This window comes from Urocampus carinirostris, chromosome 6, assembly GCF_059441175.1.
Source record: "Urocampus carinirostris isolate Australia breed hairy pipefish chromosome 6, RoL_Ucar_1.0, whole genome shotgun sequence".
Classification (NCBI taxonomy): domain Eukaryota; kingdom Metazoa; phylum Chordata; class Actinopteri; order Syngnathiformes; family Syngnathidae; genus Urocampus; species Urocampus carinirostris.
In genome coordinates this window covers 8,849,052-8,874,233 of record NC_142354.1, presented here as the reverse complement: position 1 = coordinate 8,874,233, position 25,182 = coordinate 8,849,052, and the positions used below count along the sequence as shown (strand labels likewise).

Sequence of the window (25,182 nt, the reverse complement as noted above, 5' to 3'; positions counted from 1 at the left end):
AAACGTGATGAAATGAAACACATTGGTTCTATGTCACTCCCTTAAACTGCGTTAAAATAGCCACATACTAAAACAAATTCAAAATATTAGTATATCGTGCACCTAAACATCAATACTTATTTAATTATGTAGTTAATTAATAATAATATGGTAGTGAAAAGCTGAAAATATCACATTTTCAAACCATTTACTGTTTCCTTCAATGGCAGACACTCTTACACATATTTCACATTTCTTGATCGTTTCAGTCTTCGATTCGATCATTGTTGTCACTGTTTTGCATTTTTCCTTCCTCTTTATGACTAACCTTGAAACTGGTTTTGAGAAGAAAAGGGAAATAAAACAGACAAAATCTCAATAAAATGAGATATGGTCCCTCTGAAACGCACTGGTTCTATGTAACTCCCTAAAACTGCGTTAAAATAGCCACATACGAAAACAAATTAAAAAAATTAGTAAAGCCTGCACCTAAACATTGAAACTGATTTAATGATGTAGTTAATTAAGAATAATATAGTAGTAAAAAGCTGAAAATTTAACATTTTTAAACCTTTTATTGTATCGTCCAGCAGTGCTTTAATGGCAGTACACAAATTTCGTATTTCGCAATCGTTCCCGTCTTCAATTCGATCATCGTTGTCACTGTTTTGCATTGTTCCTTCCTCTTTATGACTAACCTTCTTGGAACTGGTTTTGAGAAGAAAAGGGAAATAAAACCACAAAATCTTGACAAAATGAGATGTGGTCCCTCTGAAACGCACTGTTTGATTGATCAGGTAAGAGGAGATTGAGCAGGGCATTCACGAGTGTGATTAACCCTCCATTTGTTTCTTCTTCATAGTATCAGTTTACCGAACCACCAGTTGAGAAACATCCATCCATCCATTATCTGCACCGCTTATCCTCAGTAGGGTCGCAGGGGTGCTGGAGCCCATCCCAGCCATCTTCGGGCAGTGGGCGGGGGACACCCTGGACTGGTTGCCCAGGGCACACAGGGACAGACAACTCGCTCGCTCATTCACAACTAGGGACAATTTTAACCGGCCAATTCACCTGACATGCATGGTTTTGGAATGCGGGAGGAAACTGGAGTGCCCAGAGGAAACCCACGCAACCCACGGGGAGAACATGCAAACTCCGCACAGGAAGGTTGGTAGCTGGATTTGAACCCATGACCTCAGAACTGTGCCGCACACGCTAACCACTGCTCCACCATGCTGCAGTTGAGAAAGAATAGTCAGAAAATGTTTATTTTTGTAAAATGACATCTTTACTTTATTCCAGTAACAGCCATCCATACCAGGTGGCAGCACACAATTGATTTACTTCCTCCTTTATATACTAATCATGTGCTCATTAGATTTCTTTACTTCTTCTGTACAGCCTAATAAAAAGTGTGCTCTGCTGGCCCTTGCTCCCAGCAATAGTTGACGGGGGATAATGGATCGCGGCCAAAACAGTAAAGTTCATTTTATGCTGGTCACAATGGTCCACTGAGCTGCCCGAACTGAAAAATATACGCTTTGCTGTTAACACGGCGGCGCAGTGGTTAGCGTGTGCGAGGCACAGTTCAGAGGTCATGAGATTGAACCTTCCTGTGTGGAGTTGTTCTCCCCGTGCTTGCGTGGGTTTCTTCCAGGAACTCTGGTTTTCTCCCACAATCCAAACACATGCATGTCAGGTTAATTGGCCAGTCCAAATTGACCCTAAGTGTGAATAAGTGAATGAGTTATCTGTCTCTGTGTGTCCCCTGCCCACTGCCTGAATAAGGCTGGGATGGGCTCCAGCACCCCCGCAACCCTACTGAGGATAGGCGGTGCAGATAACGAATGAATGAATATTTAATTTGCGATGCACAAAGCACTCAAATATCATGAAGTGATAATATTCTAAAAAAAAAATTATACATTTTTTTTATATTGGATTTTTGGTCACCAGGGATACTAACACGTAACACTTTCACTTTACAATATCACAGCATTCAAATTGACAACTGATGGGATAATTGTAAATACATTTATTTACAACAATAAGAATTGGAATTGTCTCAATTATAACAGGTTCCTAAAGTTGAGTCAAATGTTTTCCTCGCTTCAAAGAGTTTTATCACCTTGCAAACCACTCAACCATTCGCCTGAGGAGAAGAGCTGCTGCATTGTCATGTTTATTTTTCACTAGTCTGTTTGATGTTCTATGTTTTTATGATGGTGTCCTCTTGCTATGTTAAACTCTCCTCCCCCATGGACCCTGTGACTCAATTGTTTCTAAGAAAATAGGGGAGTTGTTGCAGTTCTGGTCAGGGCTTTGACTGTGAAGCATCTCCTCATGAGAAAATAGTGTCGCTTATCTCTCTTATTTTGTGTTTTATTCGAAGATGTAAGGTTATAGACCTAACAGCAATATAACAGACAAAAAAAAAACTAAGAAAACAAATCAGAAAAGTAACAGTACCTTGCCATACCCGAAACAAGATAACAATAATTGTTGTGGATTTAAAGTGGGTCGGCTTGATGAATAACATCTGGCGTTGTGAAATACCACTGTGTTGGCTGAGCTAGGTCGGGGCGGGGGAAAAAAACTGTCCATTCTGGGAAAGAATGCGGCCAAGTTTGAGAAGAACACCACGTCATCGCTGTTGAACACAGGGTATAAAAAAGCGGATCGTCTCCCAGACGAACGAGAACGCTGTCGCAACTCTGATGAACGAAATAAACGGCTTCTCCCTCTCTGCGTATATTTTGGGGCGACGCCCAATGACGTCCTTTCCAAAATTTTCAAGGCAAAAAAAAAACTGGAAACAACCGTGTTTCCAGCTAACTTATTGAGGTTAAGCGTCCGTTTTCAGACATGTTGTCGTGCATTCCGGAAAAAAAGTCCGTCTTCTGAAGTCTTCCCACGCAACAATCGCTTCTCAAGGCGCAATCGAGCGGGTGAGGGGTCACATCGTGCTATAAATACATACGTGCATGGAAAAGATCTATCCCTTATACCACGCCTGTGCGCTTTCAAATACAGTTTCTGACACACATGATTAAAAAAAAAAAGGACATAATAACAGCTGGTGAGGTCAGTCCTCTCTACTTTGTATGTGCGTTCTACCGTTTCTTTCTAAAGTACTTGAAAAAGTTGTGGCACAGCAGCTGAATGATTTTATATCCGAGAACAATATTTTCGACTCAATGCAATCAGGATTCAGGGCTAACCGCTCTACTGAGACAGCCCTGATTAAGGTAACCAATGATCTTCTACTGGCAATGGACTCCGGCACTTCATCACTTTTGCTGCTGCTGGACCTTAGTGCTGCCTTTGACACTGGACCATAATATCTTACTAGAATGGTTGGAAAAATGGATTGGTCTCTCAGGAACCGTCCTCTTATGGTTCAGATCCTACCTCTCAGATAGGACGCACTGTGTTAAATATGGTGAAATGAGATCACAGCCCTTTAGTGTTACCTGTGGTGTTCCACAGGGTTCAGTACTTGGCCCCCTTCTTTTCAGCATTTATATGCTTCCACTAGGTGATATTATTCGCAAGTATAATATCAGTTTCCATTGCTACGCAGATCTGACACTCAACTCTATCTTCCGATGGAGGAATTTGCCACACTAAACTGCGGAAATTTGCCTGCCTCACTGAGAATGGATGTCACTCAATGATCAATGATCATTCCTGTGAGTTTTTTTTAACGAAATAAATCATTTAAAATGTTAGTAAAAATAGAAAAAAAGTGCTTAAAGGTATAGTGTGTCATGTTTTACCACTAGAATGGATGTCACTTAATTTGTGCGCATTAACTCCGAAAAGACCGAAATGCTCGTTATTGGTCCATCTAAATGCCGTGACTTGTTCTCAAAAACTGCTGTGAACATTGACATAGGTCATATCACCCAGAGTGACTCAGTCAAAAATGTAGGTATCATATTTGACCCAGATCCATCCTTTCAAACACACGTTAAGAATATGACTAGAACAGCTTTTTTCCATCTTCGAAACATTGCTAAAATTCGTCCTATGCTGTCTCAGTCAGATGCGGAGATTTTACGCGTTTGTTACTTCCTGTCTCGATGACTGTAACACACTACTCTACAGTCCCCTGAAGTCTAAAATTAAGAGCTTTCACCTGGTACAAAATGCTGCAGCGAGGCTTTTAACTAAGACAAGAAAGTTTGATCACATGACCCCGATTTTAGCTAACCTTCACCGGCTCCCTGTTAGGTTAAGATGTGATTTGAAGGTTCTTTTGGGATTATACCAAATCATGCATGGACTTGCTCCCTCATATCTTTCAGATTAAAATTCCCCCTATGTTCCGGTCCGGAGCCTCCGCTCTGAAAATGCCGGTCTACTCGTGATCCCAAGAGCCAAGCAGAAATCCACAGGTTCTAGAGTGTTCTTCATTCAGGCCCCGGTGTTGTGAAATGCTCTTCCCCTGAGATTCGATCTGCACCATCAGTGGAAATGTTTCGATCAAAGCTTAAAACACACATCTATTCGATTGCATATGAATAACCTATATTTCATGTTGACAATATCTGTGTATTATTTGCCCTCATGTATTTTTTAGATCAGGCAATGGTGTCATAATAGTCTGTGGTTTGCAATAATCCGTGGTCTGTGCAGCTCTTTGAGACTCCTTGTGATTAAGGGCCAAACAAATAAACATGACTTGACTTGAGGTTTTTGAGTTTTTCCTTGTCCTCACGTAGGTTTGAGATCAGGGGATGGTGTACTAATAGTCTGTGGTTTGCAATAATCTGTGGTCTGTGCAGCCCTTTGAGACTCTTTGTGATTAAGGGCTAAACAAAGAAACATGACTTGACTTGACTTAAGGTGAAAAGGAAACTAGTTGTAGAGAGAAGAAGAACATGGAAAAGGGGAATGAAAAAACAAGCAGAAAGAAAGTAGAAGGGATAAGTAGGTGTAGAAAGGAGGGGAAGGTATAAAACAAAAAAGAAAGAAGAGGAAGAAGGGGAAAATGAATGAAAGAAGAAAAAAGAAGCATGAAGAAGGGAAACGAACAACAAGTAAAAGAATGAGTGGAAAGGGAAAGAGGTAAAAAAGAAAAGAAAACATTTGCAGGGTGGAAAAAAAAGGAGTGAAGAACTAAAAAAGAATAAGAAAAAAAAAGAAAAAAAAGATGATGGAAACTTATGAAGAATGAATAAGGATGAACAAGGGGAAGAACAAGTAGAAGAGAGAAAGAGGAAGAAGTAGAACGTAGAAGGGAAGAAGAAGTAGAAATAAGTGAAAATAAGAAAGGAAGGAGAAGAAAGGAGAAAGGAAAAGAAATAAGAAGAAAAGAAGGAAGGAGAGAAAAGGAGACAAGGAAGGAAGAAAAATGAAAAAAAGAGGAACAAGAACAAAGGAGAACAAAGAAGAAGGAAGACAAAAGGAAAAAAGGAATACAAGTGAGAAAAAGAAAAGGGAAGAATAATTAGGGAGAAGGTTGAGGAAATAGAATAATAACAAGAAGTGAAACAAGAAAAATGATAAAGAAGGAAGAAAAAAAGAAAGAAGGAAGTAGAAAGAAGGAGGAGAAGGGAGAAAGATGGTACTAAAATATTGCAAATATTTATATTTGTAACAATCCTTCTAACGAATATTTGTGTCCTTTTCAGTTCTAAAGGAAAAAAAAGTAGAAAAAGATAAGTACTCGCCTCTCTCCATTGTTTGGTTTCCACACCTTGCGTGTAGAGGACGCACACTGAGAAGCAGCAGAGTGAGACGTCAAAACATCAGAGACGCATCAAAGACACGGGAAAAACATCATCAATCACATTCTGTTTTTTCTTCTTCTTTTTTTTTTTTAAAAAACGCTTCACAAATTTCACAATCAAGCCAAACATTATCTCTAAACACTCACATGGATCCGACTTGGAAAACGTGTCTTTGTCCAGGAGATTTCTGTCAAATAGAAAAAAATAAAAATGTTAGAATAGAATAGAATAGAATAGAATAGAATAGAATAGAATAGAATAGAACAGAATGTCTTTATTGTCATTACACAAATTTGTCATGAACCAGAACAGGATCAGGACCCAAACGCGTGACGTTCTTAAAAAAGCCCTTTATTTTACGGGAAATTGGGAATCATGAATGTTAGGCAACCGGTCTGGCGTGGAATGACAGGAAGCCAGAGGCCGACCAGATTGATACCAATTGCCCGAGTTGATATCGGACGGATAGGGTCGATAACGGACAGGACGGGACAGACAGGATAGATAATCAAACTGGATATCGAAAATAAACAGGACAAACTAGACATGAACGAAACAGGAAACCGATATTAAACAACGGGATGGACAGGATTGATATCTAAACAGGATGTCGAAATCAAACAGGACAAACTAGATGGAAACGAAGCTGGAAATCGATATTAAACAACAGGACGGACAGGATTAATATCAAAACAAGGTATCAAAATTAAACAGGATAAACTAGACAGGAATGAGACTGGAAACCGATATAAAACAACGGGACGGACAGGATTGATATCAAAACAGGATATCGAAATTAAACAGGACAAACTAGACGGGAACGAAACTGTAAACCGATATTAAACAACAGAACAGACAGGACTGATGATGAAACAGGATATCAAAATCAAACAGGGAAAACAAGATATGATTAAAAACTGGAGAGAATAATAAACAGGACACAAATAGACGGGAACAAAACTGGAAATCAATATAAACAGGAAAACAATAAACGGGAACAATACTGGACTGGAAATACCAACAGGAAAACAGGACCGAGTCAGAACGCACGTCTTGCGGGCAGTGGTTCGTTGACGGACTGACAAAGGATGAAAGAGAGCACTGAGCTTAAATAGACAGAAAGCCAATCTGTTAATGAGCCGCAGCTGGGGCCACACGGGCGGGGCCAATTGGGCACCATGGCAACCGTGACAAAATTCTCAATGAAATTTAAAACTGCACCATAGAGTGCACATAATCACAAAGAAAACCCCAAAACTGAGAAATTTAGTGATCAATACTAAATATTGGCTATTAACATTGCAAATACAGATGACATGATATGAACAAATAGGTGCAGATAAGTTTAGTGCAAATTTGAATTCAGTATTGTGACAGTTTTGGGGAAGACGCTTGCTTATGCATGAGACGTCTTGTCAAACATGCGGCCTGCGGGCCCGATCAGGACCGTCAAGGTTTTTTAATTCGGCCCGCAAGACAACACCCAGAGAAGCACAAGAGAAAAATGGGTTTGAAATTTGTCCACTTGGTATCGACAGAGCCATTCAGCATTCGAAAAAGCAACTGGAGATATAAGTTCTCCCTCTCTCTCTTTTTCTCTCGATTCTCTTTCTGACTCTCTCTTAATCAATATTTGTATCTCATTTTCTCTATATCTCTCTTCCTTCTTCATTTATTTTTATCTCTTTTTTCACTTTTTCATTCTCTCATTCCTCTTTTTTGTCTTCAGACTCTCCTATTCTCTCTTTCTGTTTAACCTCTTTCTTTTGTTCTCTTTTTGTTTTCTCTTTTTCTCACTTTTGCTGTTTTCTTTTTCTCTCTCTCTTTCCTGTCTTTGTTTATGTTTTCCTTTTCATTCTCCTTTTCACCCTCTCTTTTGTACAAACTTTGTCTATATTGACTTAAATAGGCGTTGATTTATCAAAATATAATACACTTTAAATCTATTTATTCAGCGGTGGGCTGTCAGGGCATGCAAGGCCTTCTCTGTTGGCCTAAAAATATATCTGAATCATGTGATGCTAATTACATTTTGTCAATGAATACTAATTCCAAATCGTCTGTCTCATTCTTTGCATTGCTTCTACCCTGGTTGTGCTGCTTTCAGATGTGGGCTTTCATACTTAAGCATTTAACCAATCACATGTCCGCCACTCCTTGTTTCTAGGGTCAGAAATCTGACTGGAGGCCTTCACAAAAAATCCTGAAGGCCTAAACCGTAACATCAGTGATGGATAAAATAGCAATAATCAGATTTAGAATTAGCGAGAAAGCACCTGCTATGGGCCTTGGGAAACGTCCCCAGTTTCACAAAGTGTGATTAGCCAGGGGGTGGGAACGGAATTATCACAAAGAAAACGTGAAAAAAAATGTGTGTCCATTTCTTCTGTCTAACAAAAACGCAAAAAAAGTATGCCAGAAATAGATCAGGACAAGCCATTTTCAGTATTAGCTTTCATGATTTTGTGCACAAAAAAAAGGATTTGCGGTAAATAAAATGTGGCAATATACCTAAACGAAAATGCACTTTTACGAAGTTATTATTGATGTTTTTTAAATGTTTTGCAGCAGTAGCTGCAGTAATTTTTTCATGGCCATAATGGAGTGTTAAATTGTTTCAGAGGTAGTGCTACTGAAGGCCTAGGTGTGGAATTCACGGCCCGCCACTGGATTTACTGCTCCCAGACACTAATAGAAAAGAAATATGACATTTCCGCCATTGAATCGCTTCCTTGTGTTTTACCTTCCTGACCTTTTTCACAATGGCCGCCCAAGGCCCCGCCTCCTACAACGCTTTTTCGACACGATTTTCTTTCATGCTTTCCTTCCTTTATCACTTACCCCATCGTGTACTTTGGTTCGCTTCAATCGAGGTTGATCTTTACGATACACTCACCCCGAGGCAACACGTCAAAGAGTGATATACTATATGGTGAAATACAGCGGACCCTTGTTTATCGCAAGGGGGTTACGTTCCAAAAAGAAGCCGTAATGGCTGAAATCCTGAAAGTAGAAATGGAATAAGATGACAACTCCCCCCCGACCCGCACATTGCACTTTCCTTACTATACCACTCTAACAACAAAGTATTATGCAGTGTTTGTGTTTAGGACAAGTCTCCAAGATACTTTATGCTATTAGTTACCATCGTATAAAATATTAGTCAGCTATTGGCTTGCTTCATGAAAATACACTTATGCTATTGGCTGAACTACCTCCCACAATGACTTTCTCTTCATTTAATCACGAATCTCTTGTGCTTTGTGATGTTCGGCAATACAATACTGCATTTGTACTGTATTTATTCATTATGTGTCCATGAATTACAGTGATGCTGTACGGAGGCGCATAATCCTGATAACCATGGAAACGAGCCTCCGATTAGCATAGTGAGTGCTTCCTTACCTGAAAGGATTTTAAGCTTTAACATTATGATGTGAATTCCAATATTTTTCGACCACTCTTTACGGACTTTTCTCCACTATAAGACAGCATCAACAAATTATTTTGCATGCCCCAAAAACAAACAATAAAAGCTACATTTGGGAGTTTGTGCTTTACAGTATTTATGTACTATATTAACAGGCTTGTAATGATGCTAAAGGAAGGAGCAACCAATCAACGACAGGGACTATTAATAAAAATAGGACGGCAAGCAAAGCAAGGAAATATTCTAAAGCCATGAAAATATTCGCAACAGAAAGTAGGAAAAAGTCTTCTTAAGTTTGATCCTCTGTCTACACTTTTTTGATTCCATCTGCTACTCCACTTGACCAGCTTCTCAGGTCACACTAACAGCACATGAAATGTAATTTTTCCTTGTTAGATGTATATTTATTTGTAATGTTATTTAATCATGTATTTATATGTCACAAATAAAAATGACTTACTATACACTATTTTTGAACGGAAAAAGGACCCAATTGCGTTGCGTTTCTCACAAGTTTTGTTAAAGGAAAGAGAAAGGGTTGCGCCCACGATCCGGTGTTCGCTGGACGCAGGAAACAAGTCGCTCTTGTACTCCGATGGTGCTCCGAACACGGAAGTTGATCTTCCGTAGCGAGTGATGGCAGTGTCAGGGACGGAAAAAAACGGGTCGGTAGCCGGAACAGGGAGAGCATGGTCGGGGTCGGAAGCGAGTCATGAGCCAGAACGGGAGAGTAGACGGAGTCGGAGACAAAAAGAAATCATAAGCCGGGACGGGAGAGCAGACGTGGTCAGGTTCAAAACGGTTTGAAGCCAGAGACAGACGGGAGCAAAAAACAGGACAGGTGGGAGTCAGGGTCGAAAAAGGCTGGCCTAGTGTTCACTGAGGTTTGCAGACGGACTAACAACAGGGGACAGACAGGACTGGGTTCAAATAGTGACAGGGAGCCAGTCAGAACCTGCGACAGTTGGCACCAAACAAGCGGGCACAGCTGAGTCACATCAGTCATCATGACAATTGTATTATTTTAAAGGAGTTTATGCAATATAAAACTGTATATTTTGTACTGTACGTATTCGCTGAGTCCAAAGGCCTGCAGTGTTGCTAAGGGGAGAAGCAACCATTTTACGATGGGGACTATTTTTTTAAAATAAGGAGGCGAACAAAGCAAGGAAATCTTTCAAGGCCATGACAGTGTTCGCAAGAGGAAGTTTTAAATTCAGTTTTAGGTTGTTAAACACTCTTCTGCATCCATCTGCTACACTACTTGACCAGCTCAAGTCACGTCACACCAACAGAAATGTAATTTTTCCTTAAAAGGCATATTTATTTAAAATGTTATTCAATCACAATTGCACGTACAACATATTAATAGTACTTAATATACATTAGTTTGTTGTTTACAGATTTTTATCTGGGGTACCTGGGATTCAGAACGCATTAGCAAATTAGCATAGGTTTTTATTCCACGCTATACACTTGACAACCGATTAATGTTGTAATATACTCTGTGGACTGTTTAGCCAATCAGATTGCAGAACCGCATAGGAGAGAGTGATTATGGGGCAGTAGAGTCGAACACGGATAAATATTGGCACAGGTTAGCGCAACAAAAGACAAATTCTGTGCTCTGATATGGAAATGTTACGTATTTTATTTATGAATATAACGGGAGCGTGCATCGAACTTTTTGAATTATTCACATAGATCTTTTACTGTATCTCATTCATGGAGGTCTGCTCGCAGTTTCTTATCAATTATGTAGTTTGCGTGCTCGCCTCCATCGTGTAGAACGACTACGGGCAAGTTTTATACTCAACGCAAGATCCCTTCCAGAAATTTCCTGCAAAGCTGATACATTTTTCCACAAGATTCCCTCATTGAATGATTTAAATTTCTCAAAGTACACAAGACAAGGTACACATCTTTAGGACAGCTTTTTTTCTTTTTTTTTGTACGTTTCCTACGAAGTTGATTGCTTTTTGCATAATATTCCCCCTTTTGGATGATTTCAAATAATCAACACTTACTTACTTACTTATTGCTCCAGCGAAGGTCGGGGGGTCCCGTCCCTGTGCGTTGAGCCGACCAGATGAACCAGGTTTTTCCAATGCTGGCGGTCTTGTGCCAGCTGTTCTGCATCCTCTACGGCAACTCCGTGTTGTTGGAGGTCGCCCGCAACGACGTCGAGCCATCGAGTGCGGGGTTTCCCTCGTGGTCGTCTCCAGCCTGCGGCCTTTGGGTCAAACTGGAGAATGGCTCGTGTCGGATGGTCTGGTGGTAGACGAAGGACATGGCCAAACCAGCGAGTGCGGCGTTGTGCGACCAAGGAAGATGCTTGGGGCTGGCACGTGCGGGCTCTGAGCTCTTTATTGGAGACTCGCTGGGGCCACCTGATGTTCTCGATGGTTCTGAGAGCCCTGCTATCAAAACCATCGATTCTTGTGGCCAGGGTGTCGTTCAGGGGCCATGTTTCTGAGCCATAAAGCAGGATAGGGAGTACGGCGAGGTTGTAAATGCGGAGCTTCGTCTTGCGTGCGATGGTCTGGTGCCGCCAGAGTGGTTTCCAGAGAGACTGCAGAGCAGATGCTGCCAGGGCTCTTCTGCGGAGAATCTCTGGTTTTAGGTCCCCATTGTCTGTCACCATGGACCCCAGATATACAAAGCTCTTGACAGGCTCTACGATGTCGCTACCAATTTGGATGGGAGGTGGATCTGGTCCATCACCGACATACATGAACTTGGTTTTCGTCCAACTCACTTGCAGGCCAAGCCGCGCTGCCTCTTCGCTGTAAATGCCCAGAGCGTCTCTCAGCTGGCTGTAGGAAGTGCTGAGAATGATGGTGTCGTCAGCATACTCCAGGTCAGTCAGGTGGTAGTTGCCGAAAGACACTCCGGGGATGCGCTCACTAACCCTGAACATCAGATGGTCGATGATGCAATTAAAAAGGTCGGGAGCAGCCACACAGCCTTGGCGAACGCCGTTGGAGATAGCAAACCAGTCGGAGTCAATGCCGTTGATACGGACACAGCTCTCTGTGTTGCTGTAGAGCAGCTTGAACAGGGCTATGATCTTGGGTGGTGCTCTGAGAGCTTGGAGGATGTTCCACAGTGAAGAGTGGCAGACGGTGTCAAAGGCGGCCTTCAGATCAATGAATCCGATATATAGATGGCGATCTTTACGGAATTCACGGGTCTTTTCTATCAGCAAACGGACGGCAGAGATGTGGTCCGTTGTGGAGCGGTTGGGCATAAAGCCAGCCTGCTGGGGACGGCGGCAGCTTCTGATTGCTGGAAGGGCACGGCTGAGCAAGATCCTGGTAAAGACCTTGCCCGGGATGGAGAGTAAGGTTATGCCTCTGTGGTTTCCACAGACAAGCCTGTCGCCCTTGCATTTCCAGAAGGGCAAGATGACTCCTCTGGTCCAGTCGGTGGGCAGCTGCTCCGATTCCCACACCTGGTTGAATAGGCGGGTTAGCCACTCCACCATGCCATCACCGCCGGCCTTGAGCATCTCGCCGGTAATGGCACAGATGCCGGGGGCTTTCTTGGTGTTCAGCTTCTTCAGAGCAGCTCTCACTTCCTCGGGTGTTACGGGGTCTGTGCAGCAGGTGTCGTTAGGAGGTGCTGTGCTCGCAGCCCGTAGGAGGGTGGGATCAGCCGGGATGGTGCTGTGCTGCAAGAGGAGGCTAAAGTGCTCCTTCCAGCGCTCGAGGCAGTTGGCTTCTGTCATGATGAGGTTGCCGTCTGAGTCCTTTACCAGGGCTGTCTTTATGTGTGGGCCGCTACGGGCTTGGCGTAGTAGACTGAATACGCGGCTCATGTTGTTGTTGTTGGCCGCGGACTCAAGCTGTTGGGCTTCTGCCTGCCAAAACCTCTCCCTATCTTCAGCAATGGCCACATTGCGCAGGCGATTCAGTCTCCGATACTCTGTGAGGTCGCCTCGGAGTCGGGCCTTACGCCGCTGGTCTATGATGTTTAGTGTCCTCTCTGATATCCAGGGCTTTCTCGGGGAGGATCGCGGGCGTCCGAGGACATTGTGAGCAGACTGGAGGACACTTTCCTTGAAGGCCGCCCAGTCTGTCAGCTTGTCAGGAGCCAGGGTATCAAGAGAGCGGCGGATGGAGCAACTGAAGTCTCTGGCGATGTTGGGGTCGCTGAGTCGGGAGGAGTCGGGGCGAGGCAGAGTCTTGTGCTGGTTGGCTCGGAGCTTTAGCTTGAGCTGGGCCACCAGCAGACGATGGTCTGTGTTGCCAAGCTGTGCTCCTCTGAACACCCGGCAGTTGGTTACAAACGACTTCCAGCGTCGTGATATCAGGATGTGGTCCAATCCCTTCCTGGTTCTGCCATCTGGGCTGTACCACGTCCAGTGATGGATGCATTTCCGGGGAAACCAGGTGTCAGCAACACAAAGGTTGTTTTGGTGGCAGAGGAGGAGGAGGCGGTTGCCATTGTCGTTTGTTGTGCTGTCAACGAAGGTGGTGCCGACAGGTGAGCCGGGGGACCGATCAATGCTGGATAGAGTGGCGTTGGCATCAGTGAGGATGATGGTGACGTCGTGTGGTGGGGCTTGGTTGACAGCCTGGTGGAGTTGGTCAAAGAACGCGTCCTTCGCATCCTCGTCAGCGACATCGGTGGGGGCGTAGGCGACGATCACTGTCATCTTGCCGTGATGGTGGAGGAATCGAGCAGACAGTAGTCTGTCACTTATTGGTGTCCAGCTGATGAGGGACCTCCGGAGGGCTTTTGGAATGGCAAGAGCCACACCGTAAAGGCCGGTCCGACTCTCGGGGCCACTCCAGATGTAGCAATGGTTGCCAGCTGTTGTTTCACCATTGCCTTGCCATCGTACTTCACAGAGCCCTGCCATGGTGATGTTATAGCGACAGAGCTCTCGGGACAGCAGGGTGGCAGCTCCGGGGCGAAGGAGTGTCTGGACATTCCAGGTGGCGACACGGGTCTTATGACGAAGATCGATCCGTACTCGTTGGTCGGGGGCAGGCTGGGGTCCGTTACCGTGTTGGTCAGTCCGGCTTCTTTCTCTGGTCAGTTTCGTAACAAAGTGTGTTTCTCCTGGGTGAGTTGTTAGCCCTCCGCAGGATAGTCGGTTGGTGGGGCTGCCACCTCACAGCGTACCGACACGCTGGGGTCTTTGTTTGTCTGGAACCTACCCCGGAGACCGGCCCGCCATGGGTGACCCTACCAGGAGCAAGCTCCCGACGGTATCGCTCTCCAGGGTCACTGGAACACGCAAGCCCCCTCGCCGCATCAAGGCCAGACCCATCCGAGGGGGAAATAATCAACAGGTGATAATTAATTTTATCTATTAAAGGATTTTATATGATTGACTACAAAGTACATGTATTCAGTTTGATGCAGTAGAGATATTCACTGACTGTGTTTTTATTCAAGATACATTAGAAGGTTGGGCTGAGTGGAATGAATTAGACGTATTTCTGATAACAGAATTCCTGTGAGTGCTGACGGAGAAGGCCAGACGTAGAAGGCCGGACGTCGGGGCGCCGCGAAGATTGCGGAGCACATAGCCAATGGGATGTCTTTTCTTTGTTTGTGAAACGTATAAAAGATCCGGGGCGCGGTCTCCTGTTGATACACTTAGGTCTTCTGTTAGAAACAATAAACATCCACCCCTGTGTGATCCTACTGGTCATTTCTCTCTCAAAAAACGAGCGGGCACAATTGTTGGATGAATGTGGGTCGTGAAGGATGAAATTAATTTAAAATTTCAATTTTAAATGAATATGTTTTAAGTAATGTTTAAAAATAATATTTACAATCTTAAATTACAGTAAAAAAAAGAAGCAAACTGATAGAACTGATTTAAATTATACTTAAACTGGGCAGAGTTACCCACTGTAGAAAAAGTACTTTATTCTATGTCTTTTTTGTGTGATCTACAAAAATATTCAAAATATCGTATTTGTAAATAATTTGCAGTGGTTTGGGGGACAATTTAATCAACTGCAGTAATATTTTGTGGTTGTAATTAAAAATAAGTATAAAAAAGTGGATAAATAAATAATAATAATAAATGATAATAAATTTAGTAATCAATTAAAATCATAAAAAATATGTAAAATTCAATGAAATAATATAGAAATAAAAAATAAAAAATAAAAGATGTCAGAGAGTGAAAAAAAGAGAAAAAAAATGTATGTATTGATGTATTGCATTGTATATGTTTATAGTGTATATGAAATAAAAAATATATTACAAAAAACCCTGAAATTAAAATCATCAAGTCATTATGACCTTACCAAAAAAAAAGGAAATGAAAAATTATTGAACTTACTTTGTGTCATGATTACCGATGTGATTCACCTGTGCCCGCTCCTTTGGCGCCAACTGCTTTGGATTCTGATTGGCTCCCTGTCTCTATTTAAACCCACTCCTGTCTGTCCCCTTTTGTCAGTCTGTCTGCGAACCTCAGGTTACTATAGGCAAGCTTTTCGACCCTGACTCACTCCTGTTTTTGCTCCCGTCTGTTTGCCGGCTTCGACCCGTTTTCTGATCCCGACCACGTTTTTTGCTCTCCCGTCCCGGTTACTGACCTCTCTTATTTTTGCTCCCGACACCGCCATCGCTCGCCACGGAAGTGCCACTTCCGCGTTCAGAGCAACCTGCTCCCCGCGACCAGCGATCACCGGATCGTGTGTGCAATCCCTTCCCCTTCTTCCCAATAAAACTAAGAGAAACGTACGCAAGTGGGTCCTGTCTTTTTTCTGGTCCTGTCACTGACTACTTTGAATTGTTGTGGTGTAAATTGTTTTATCCGTATAAAAAAATGTGACTCTTTTATTTGGTCTTATTTCTTAGAGTTACTGAAATGTGTATCTTAACTAAACAGGTTGCAAAGATTTGTTATTATCATTTTTCTTTATTTTCATCCATTTTTCTCCAAAGTCAGAAAATGATACTTTTATAATTTCATCAATTGCTTGAATGCTAAAAGTGCTACAAGAAAGATAATTTTGAAAACAAATATGTATAGCTTTACTTTCTTCAAGTAACAGCTATCCATACCAGTAGGTGGCAGCAGATAATTGATTTATTTCCTCCTTTATATACTAATTATGTGCTCATTAGGCTGTACAGAAGAAGAAAAGAAATCTGATAAAAAATGAGCTCTGCTAGCCCTTGCTCCCAGCAATAGTTGACGGGGGATAATGGATCGCGGCCAAAACAGTAGAGTTAATTGTATGCTGGCCACAATGGTACACTTAGCTGCCCGAACTGAAAAATATACGCTTTGCTGGCCCTTGCTTTTAGCAATACATATTTATTATTTAATTTGTGGGCAGCACGGCAGCGCAGTGGTTAGCGCGTGTGCGGCACAGTTCTGAGGTCATGAGATCGAAACTCCTGTGTGGGGTTTGCATGTTCTCCACGTGCTTGCGTGGGTTCACTCCGGGCACTCCGGTTTCCTCCCACATTCCAAAACATGAATTTCAGGTTAATTGGCCGGTCCAAATTTGCCCTAGGTGTGAATGAGCGAGTGAGTCGTCTGTGCCTGTGTCCCTTGCCCACTGACCGAAGATGGCTGGGATGGGCTCCATCACCCCCGCGACCCTACTGAGGATGAGCGGTGCAGATAATGGATGGATGGATGGATATATTTTTAAATCTGAAATGAAGTAAATTCGTGATTGAAATTTTTATATGTAAAATACCAGCAAACCAGAGTACCATAATATAGATAAAAAGCAATATTTATGATTCGTTGCCAATGACAACCAGCCTAAATCTCTTCACTCCTATTGACGTCTTTAGCCGTTGACGGTAGTGAAGGATGTAAGCTGCGTGTTGTAAATAAAAGCTTGTTTATGTAAATGATATTAAGTTGTTAAGCGGCGATATTCATCAAATGTATTCCGGGAGCAACTAATCCCTACCGTTGATTTTATGATTAGCTAATTACAATAGCAAAATTGTCGCTAATGTGCTTTGATTGACATTGCCGGATTTGAGAGAACTCGTACGGGAAGAAAGTAAAATTTTCTTCAGGAAAAAAAAAGATGATGTGGAAAATATTTCTAACCCTCCTGTTTTCGGGTCAAAATGACCCGCTGTTGTGTTAAAAACAAAATCCCATGAATTATATATTTTTTAACACTAAAACTTTCAGTGAAAGAAAAAAGAGTGGGGGCGAAAAAACCTCAGAAAAGTCTCTCTATCCATTTGGTCGCATCCCTCAGCCGAGGGTTAAGGAAAAGGAGAACTATGGCTTGTTTTGCCATTTTTCCTGGCTGGAGAGACAAGGCAGTGGCTTTCCGCCTTGTCCCCAGGCGGCCTGGGCCCCATTCGAGCACGAGTGAAGGCAGCAGGAAGAAGAAGAGGTTTGGAGCTTTGCGTCTTTCTTATAGAGGTGCAGTCTAAGTCACCGGTGATTTACAGTTGGTTCTTTTCAAATGAAGTTATCATCAAAGCGGCGCCGCCGCGAGCGGCAGCCGTTCCAGTAACTCCGTGTTATTTTGCACTTTTTGTGATTTATTGTTTTAAGTGTCTGCTTCTATCTTTGGTATTTTTCGTCCTGTCTGACAACTACACTTTGGATTACTTCCTATCCTATCGTTATGGGTTTTAACGCACAAAAAATGCGTTTATTCGAGGAATTAACTCCTTGCCCTGAAGAATTCTCGTGCCGGCGTGACGAGGGGGCCCTATCGTGGCTGCAGAGCCGGAGCTAAGGGCGTTATAAGCCTTCGGTACCGTCCGTAATCATGGTAAATGTGAACTCTCTATCAAATAAGACCGACGAACTGGCTGTGCTAGTGAAAAACATCAAAGCGTACAGGAAGTGCAGTTTGCTGTGTTTTCGGAAACGTGGCTTTACGCTAACGTGGAACTACCTGGAGCTACCTGGCTTCAGCGCTGTTAGGGCAGACAGAGACACATAAGTCTGCGGGAAGCGGAGAGGAGGTGGACTCGCTATCTACGTGGACACGAGGTGGTGTAACCCTTGGCACAAAGATTTCCATCTGCTGCAGGGACGTCAAACTTTTGGCCTAGCGTGTGATGTCATCCACTCTTGCTAAAATACAACACAGCACCCCGAGGCCATCCTGTTAATAAACAACAAAAGGATACTGCTGGAAGTGTGAATTTCCCTACGGGGATGAATAAAGTATCTATCTATCTATCTTTTTAATTATTATAATAGTTCTAATTTTTGATCTTGTCAAAATTTCACTTACACACGCGTGAACGAATTCCTGGCATGAACAGGACCCACAGATGCAGATCATAAATATTTTGATTGCATGTCAACACTTGGGGGTTTCAAATCTGTATTATACAGCTGGAGACTGGTCGCTGGTGGAGTTGGCTTGGGGCCTAGTCCCTACGCATGATAGGTTGTTATTTTCGAAATATATATCAAACTGGGTGCCCTTTGCGCTAATTAGGAACAAGAAGTAGCGCTCAGCTTGAAAAAAGGTTGTAGACCCCTGTCTTAAATTGTTCCCAGGAGGAAAAAAAGACAGAAACGTTGTCGTTGAAATGAATTAATATGCATCCCAAACTCCTTCTCTGTGGCTATAGAAACAAAGGTGAGGAGGGAGAACTATACAACACATTTAGATAGATAGATAGATAGATAGATAGATACTTTATTCATCCCCTAAGGGAAATTCACATTTCCAGCAGCATCCCTGAGCTGAGAACAGTACAACAATAAAGCCAAAAGAATACAATACACAAATACCCAGTGTGACGTGCAAATGCCCACTTTAGCATGTTATATAGAGTAACCAAATAGTGCTACACAGAACACATAATGCAGTAAGATTCAGTAATATCCAATGTAGGTGGTGTGGTTTAATGTGGGCCTTTACTCTGCCGGGTGGAGTTAAAAAGCCTCATGGCATGAGGAAGAAAAGATCTCTTCAGTCTGTCCGTAGTACAAGACAGTGACAGCAGTCTGTCGCTGAAACTGCTCTTCTGTCTGGAGATAATGCTGTGTAGTGGATGCGATGGATTGTCTATGATTGACCTCAGCTTTTTCAGTGCCTGTCTCTCAGCTACTGTTGTTAGGCTGTCCAGCTCTTTGCCCACAACAGAGCTCGCTTTCCTAGCCAGTTTATTGAGACGAGAGGCATCCTTCTTCTTGACGCTGCCTCCCCAACACGCTGCCGCATAGAAGAGGGCGCTTGCCACTACTGTCTCATAGAATATTTTCAGGAGCTTTTTGCAGATGTTGAAGGAGGCCAGCCTTCTGAGGAAGTAAAGTCGGCTTTGCCCTTTCCTGCATAGAGCTTCTGTGTTGGCAGTCCAGTCCAGTTTGTTGTCCAGCTGCACACCCAGGTATTTGTAGGTCTGGACAAATTCTACACATTCTCCCTTGATGGTTACAGAAACCGGATGAGTTCTGGTTCTCCTGAAGTCCACCACCATCTCTCTGGTCTTGGTGGTGTTTAGGTGCAGGTGGTTTGCGTCGCTCCATCGGACAAAGTCCTGAATCAATTTCGATAAATGACTCAGGATATGACATGAGAAGAAATGACAACTGCACTCTTTGCTATGGACCAACATTGTGGAACAGCTTAGACGTAAACTGAAAGGACTTGTTATCTTGTAGAGAAATTATAAGACAAGACTGATCCCAGGTTATATTAATGAGTCATACGAGAAAACATAAGATGTATTGACCCTTCACACAAATGTATATCCATGTTGTATATTTGGACTGGTGTAAAATGACAGCTCTGTTGGATATAAAAAAAATTGTTGTGCGAGTCATTGATCTTGGTGTGGCACATTGATTTACAAGGACATTTGAAAGTGGCACGCCGCACCGAAAAGATTGCTGAGCCCTGGTCTATGTTGTACTACGACAAGATCATTGTTGCCAAAGTGGGATTTTTTAAATTGGGCATTCAGTGGAATAACGGGAACGACTGGGAAATACTGTGCTTGACAAAACTGGACATCGAGGATGTTGAGGACGTGTACCTTTCTCGTGTCCCGTTTCATCTGGAGGGATGAAAGCATGACCAACTTGGGTGCCGATGTGCTTAACTTGTTTGGATGTGTGGGCATTTGGGTTGGCCATGGTCCAAAAATTTTTGTGTGTGTTTTTTGTTTTTTTTTCCCTTTTTATTTTCTTTGTTATTGTATGTGTTTGTCTTGTATTCGGTTCACCTGCGGCTGCCCCTTTGGCACCAACAGCCCTGGTCGCTGATTGGCTCCCTGCCACTTTTTAAACACCACGCCTCCCTGTTACCGGCGTCAGACCGTTCTGTGAACCTATGCTCTCAGCTAGGCAACCTATGTACTATCCGACATTCTCCTGCCCTGTTTTCTCATGCCTGATACCTTTTGCTGACCTGTTTCTGGACCCGTTACTGCCCTTTCTCCTCCGTCCCGGCCATCGACCCGTTTTCCCGCTGCCTACGACTACCCTCGCTCGACACGGAATTGCCACTTAAGCGTTCCTGCAACCAGCTACTAGTGACCGACGATCATCGGATTGTGGAAGCAAGCACCGCTCTCTTTCTCAATAAAACGGTGTAAAACGAATGCTATTGGGTCCTGTTTCCGTTCCTGGCTTGTGACACTCGAGGGACATGACCAGGGTAGATAGATAGATGTTTAACACTGGAGTGCCAGATCTAGTTTCGTTGCATACAACGTTTCACAACGTTAATATCAATGACAATAAAGACAATTCTACTTCTAACATGTCATCAGATTTGCATGCGATCTAGCGGCAATGCTACAGGGGGCTTCAAACAGAAACTTTTGTCATGCAAATGAGCAAACAGATGCGAGATTCCGCCGAGGCCGCGTGGGTTGATCCCAGCTCGTCTTTTGCCAAGAGAGCATCCGCGTAACACTTTATCAATGTGTGTCACGCCAGCACAAATGTGTGAGAGCAAAACCCAGGGCGCTCTTTGATGCAAAAGGAGTCCAAATGTAAAGCCCAAATCCCGAATAGGCAAGCACTACAAAGACACTTTTGGAGAAGCCACACTTGTTAGTAACTTCAAAGTCGAGTACCGTATTTTTCGCAGCACTCTTAACCCAAATTGATATTGCGATGTGACCTAGTGCGATTGTGTAATCGCAAGATACTGCGTTTTTTTCACTGATATATAGTTCCATGTTTGTGTTTGGCCAACCAGAATGTCGCAGTTCTAGTTGCACCTAACATTTCAACATCTCGTGACATTGAATCCTGCTTATTGATTTATTTGTTTAGCCCTTAATCACACAGATTCTCAAAGGGCTGCACAGACAACTCTCCTCAGGTGTAGTTCCAGCAGCTTTTAAGTCCGCCGTTATTAAACCCACACTGAAACGACCCAACCTTGATCCAGAAATATTAAGTAATTACAGACCTGTGTCAAACCTACCGTTCCTCTCTAAAGTACTCGAAAAAGTAGTGGCACAGCAGCTGAATGCTTTCATATCCGAGAATAACCTTTTTGAATCCATGCAATCAGGATTCAGGGCTAACCACTCTACTGAGACAGTTCTGATCAAGGTAACAAATGATCTCCTAATGTCAATGGATTCTGGCGCTTCATCACTTCTGCTGCTGCTGGATCTTAGTGCTGCTTTTGACACAGTGCACCACAATATCCTACTAGAACGGTTGGAAAAATGGATTGGTCTCTCAGGAACCGTCCTCTCGTGGTTCAGATCCTACCTCTCAGATAGGACGCACTGTGTTAAATATGGTGAAATGACATCTGAGCCCTTTAATGTTACCTGCGGTGTTCCGCAGGGTTCAGTGCTTGGCCCCCTTCTTTTCAACATTTACATGCTTCCATTAGGTGACATTATTCGCAAGTACAATATCAGCTTCCACTGCTACGCAGACGACACTCAACTCTATCTTCCGTTGGAGGAATCTTCCACACTAAACTGTGGAAATTTGGAGGCCTGCCTCACTGAGATAAAAGAGTGGATGTCACTCAATTTCTTGCGTCTTAACTCTGAAAAGACCGAAATGTTAGTCATTGGTCCATCTAAATGCCGTGACTTATTCTCAAAAACTGCTGTGAACATTGACAAATGTCACATCACACAGAGTGACTCAGTTAAAAATTTAGGTGTCATATTTGACCCTGATCTAACCTTTGAGATGCATGTAAAGAAAATTACTAGAACCGCTTTCTTCCATCTTCGTAACATTGCCAAAATCCGTTCAATACTGTCTCAGTCTGATGCGGAAACTATAATTCATGCATTTGTTACCTCCCGTCTCGATTACTGTAATGCACTACTCTCCGGTCTCCCGAAGTCCAGAATCAAGTCTCTTCAGCTAGTACAAAATGCCGCAGCGAGGCTTTTAACTAGGACAAAAAAGTACGATCACATAACACCGATTTTGGCTAACTTGCACTGGCTCCTAGTTAGCCAAAGATGTGACTTCAAGGTTCTCTTAGTATTGTACAAAATCATACATGGACTTGCTCCCTCTTATCTTTCAGATCTGATCTGCCCCTATGTCCCGGTCCGAAGCCTACGATCTGAGAGTGCCGGTCTTCTGGTGATCCCGAGAGCAAAGAAGTGTTCTGCTGGTTCGAGAGCGTTCTCCATCCGGGCACCGGTGCTGTGGAATGCTCTTCCCCCTGAGATCCGATCTGCAACCTCAGTGGAAATGTTTAAATCTAAACTTAAAACTCACTTCTACTCCATTGCATATGAATAATAACCTACTCTTCTTGTCGGCTGAAAAATAGTCTGTGTAACATAGTGTACTAATCTGTGAAGCCCTTAGAGACTTATTGTGATTAAGGGCTATACAAATAAAAATGACTTGACTTGACTTGACAACAGACAATTGTAAACTACCTACTATTATTAAACCATCCCCTGATCTAAAACCGACATGAGGGCTAGGAAAAACTCAAAAACCTCAACATCAGGAAAATGAAGAAACCTTAAGAAGAGATAGACTCAAAGGGCTGCACAGACAGCAGTCTATTGCAAACTAAGACTATTATTAAACCACCCCCTGATCTAAAACCTACATGAGTGCAGGGAAAAACTCAAAAACCTCAACATGAGGGAAATGGAGAAACCTTGAGAAGAGATAGTCTCAAAGGGCTGCACAGACAACAGACAATTGCAAACTACATACTATTATTACACCATCCCCTGATCTAAAATCTACATGAGGGTAAGGAAAAATACCAAAACCTCAACATGAGGAAAATGAAGAAAGCTTGCACAGAATTTTTGGTAGATGAGTGCTGAATTTTGGTCTTTTTTTTTTTTGCAGTTACACCCTGCCAAAAAAAAGTAAACGTCTTGAGCATTACTCTCCGCAATGGAGAAGGAAATCGAGTGGTTTAAAGCCAGGAACAAAATGGATATGGGGTGTCTCTGCTACATGTTCGTTTGCAAGGTCTCAAGATTATATAAGACAAGAAATATGAAGCAATCACTACTTCCACAGATTGGCTTACCAGTTTCTTTGATTTATTTCATAATGTGGCTATTTTATAAGCTGTTTTAGCCGTTTGACTTCATTGCGAGTATATACGGTAATTTGTAACTAGACAGTTACTTTCGGTGTAGCGCGCTACTTTTAGATGTCAGTAATCCAGGGGTAACGAAATTAGTTTTTAAATGAAGTTATTACCCCGCGACCCTACTGAGGATAAGCGGTACAGACAATAGATGAATGGGTGGATGACGTAACTAGTAACCATTACTATTTGTTTTCCTGTAATGCGCCCAACACTGGCGCTAACCAGTGTCTAAAACTCATGACAAAAAGTTATCGGACACCAGGGCAGATAACTCTGAAAAGTTTCTTGGACAGCCATATGGAAATTCATTAATTAAATCGGACTCAAATAAGTGGTAATTACCAGCAAGTGCTCCTCGAATTGTTATCGGGTTCAGGAAGCGACTGAGGAGGTGTCGGGAGAGAACGCAATAGCGAGGTTTTAGGTCCAGCCTACTGCTATGGCTAGGCTAACGACTCTCTTAAACCACCTCAATTATGTATCTCACCAATGCCAAATCCCCTACCCATGAAACAGATGACCTGGAACTACAACACGTTAGAAAACACTACATTTGGGGCTCTTGTATTGAAATCATCGTGGAGACCTTGCTAAGGTCGCAGTTACCCGACGCTAGCGTGCAGATATCCAGCCGCTCCCTAAATCGTTTTCATACTGTGGAATGAGAATCCCTCCAATTTCGTGGTAGTTTTTTATAATGACATATTTAATAATTCAAGAATGAATACAATTAAATAATTTGAATAACAATTGAAAAAATAATCAAAAATATGTACAGTAAATGCAAACAATACTAAAACAAAACTAAAACAATAAATTAACAACAATTTGAAAACTTAAAAAAAAGTCCAAAAAAACCCCAAAAATCAAATGTAAAAAGACTGAAAATTTAATATGAAAAATCGAAAACCAGAAAAGATGAAATAAAAGACAATTCTTCTTAAAATAAATCACTTTTTATCTTAGAATATAATATTTGATTAAATAAGAATAATTCAAATGAATGGACTAGCAATTGAAAAAAAAATAGAATGACAATTATAAAAAAATTGAATAGTAAACCCCAAAAATACATCACAAAAAACAATAGAAAAATATTAAAAAAAAACACTAAATAAAAACTATCACAAGAAAAAATGTAAAAAGTGAAAATAGAATACAAATTGAAAACATAATTACATAAATATTAACAAATTATTAATTAAAAATAAATAAAAAAAATAGTACAATGAAAAATGAAAATTAATAAAAATAGAGGAACAATTATAAACAAGTATAAATACTCAAACTTAAATTAAATAAACAGACCATTTTTAAAATGTTTGATAAAAAATATTCTTTAAATTTTTAGAATATAAAATTTAATAATATAAAATGTGTAAAAATAAGAACATTTAATATGAATTGAAATAAATTGATAAATAGTGCTACGTTACTGCCACGTTACAGGCATTCTTTGGAAAGCAACGTTAAGGTATGTTACGAAAATGTCAGGACCAGAACGGAGACAGGACCCACTTGCGTTGGATTT

At 42.1% G+C, this 25,182-nt stretch overlaps 1 protein-coding gene across 3 annotated transcripts in view; it reads right to left on the bottom strand.

Annotated features, from left to right (window-relative positions):
• The window catches only part of cpne5b (copine Vb), a 142,666-nt gene that overhangs the window by 102,425 nt on the left and 15,059 nt on the right, over positions 1 to 25,182 (bottom strand). For all 3 annotated transcript variants that reach the window (XM_088337748.1, XM_088337750.1, XM_088337749.1), the window contains exons 2-3: positions 5,867 to 5,907; positions 5,661 to 5,707 (exon numbers count right to left, since the gene is read on the bottom strand). In XM_088337748.1, coding sequence (XP_088193874.1) covers positions 5,661 to 5,707; positions 5,867 to 5,907 — 88 coding nt within the window. The remainder of the gene's footprint in view (positions 1 to 5,660; positions 5,708 to 5,866; positions 5,908 to 25,182) is intronic.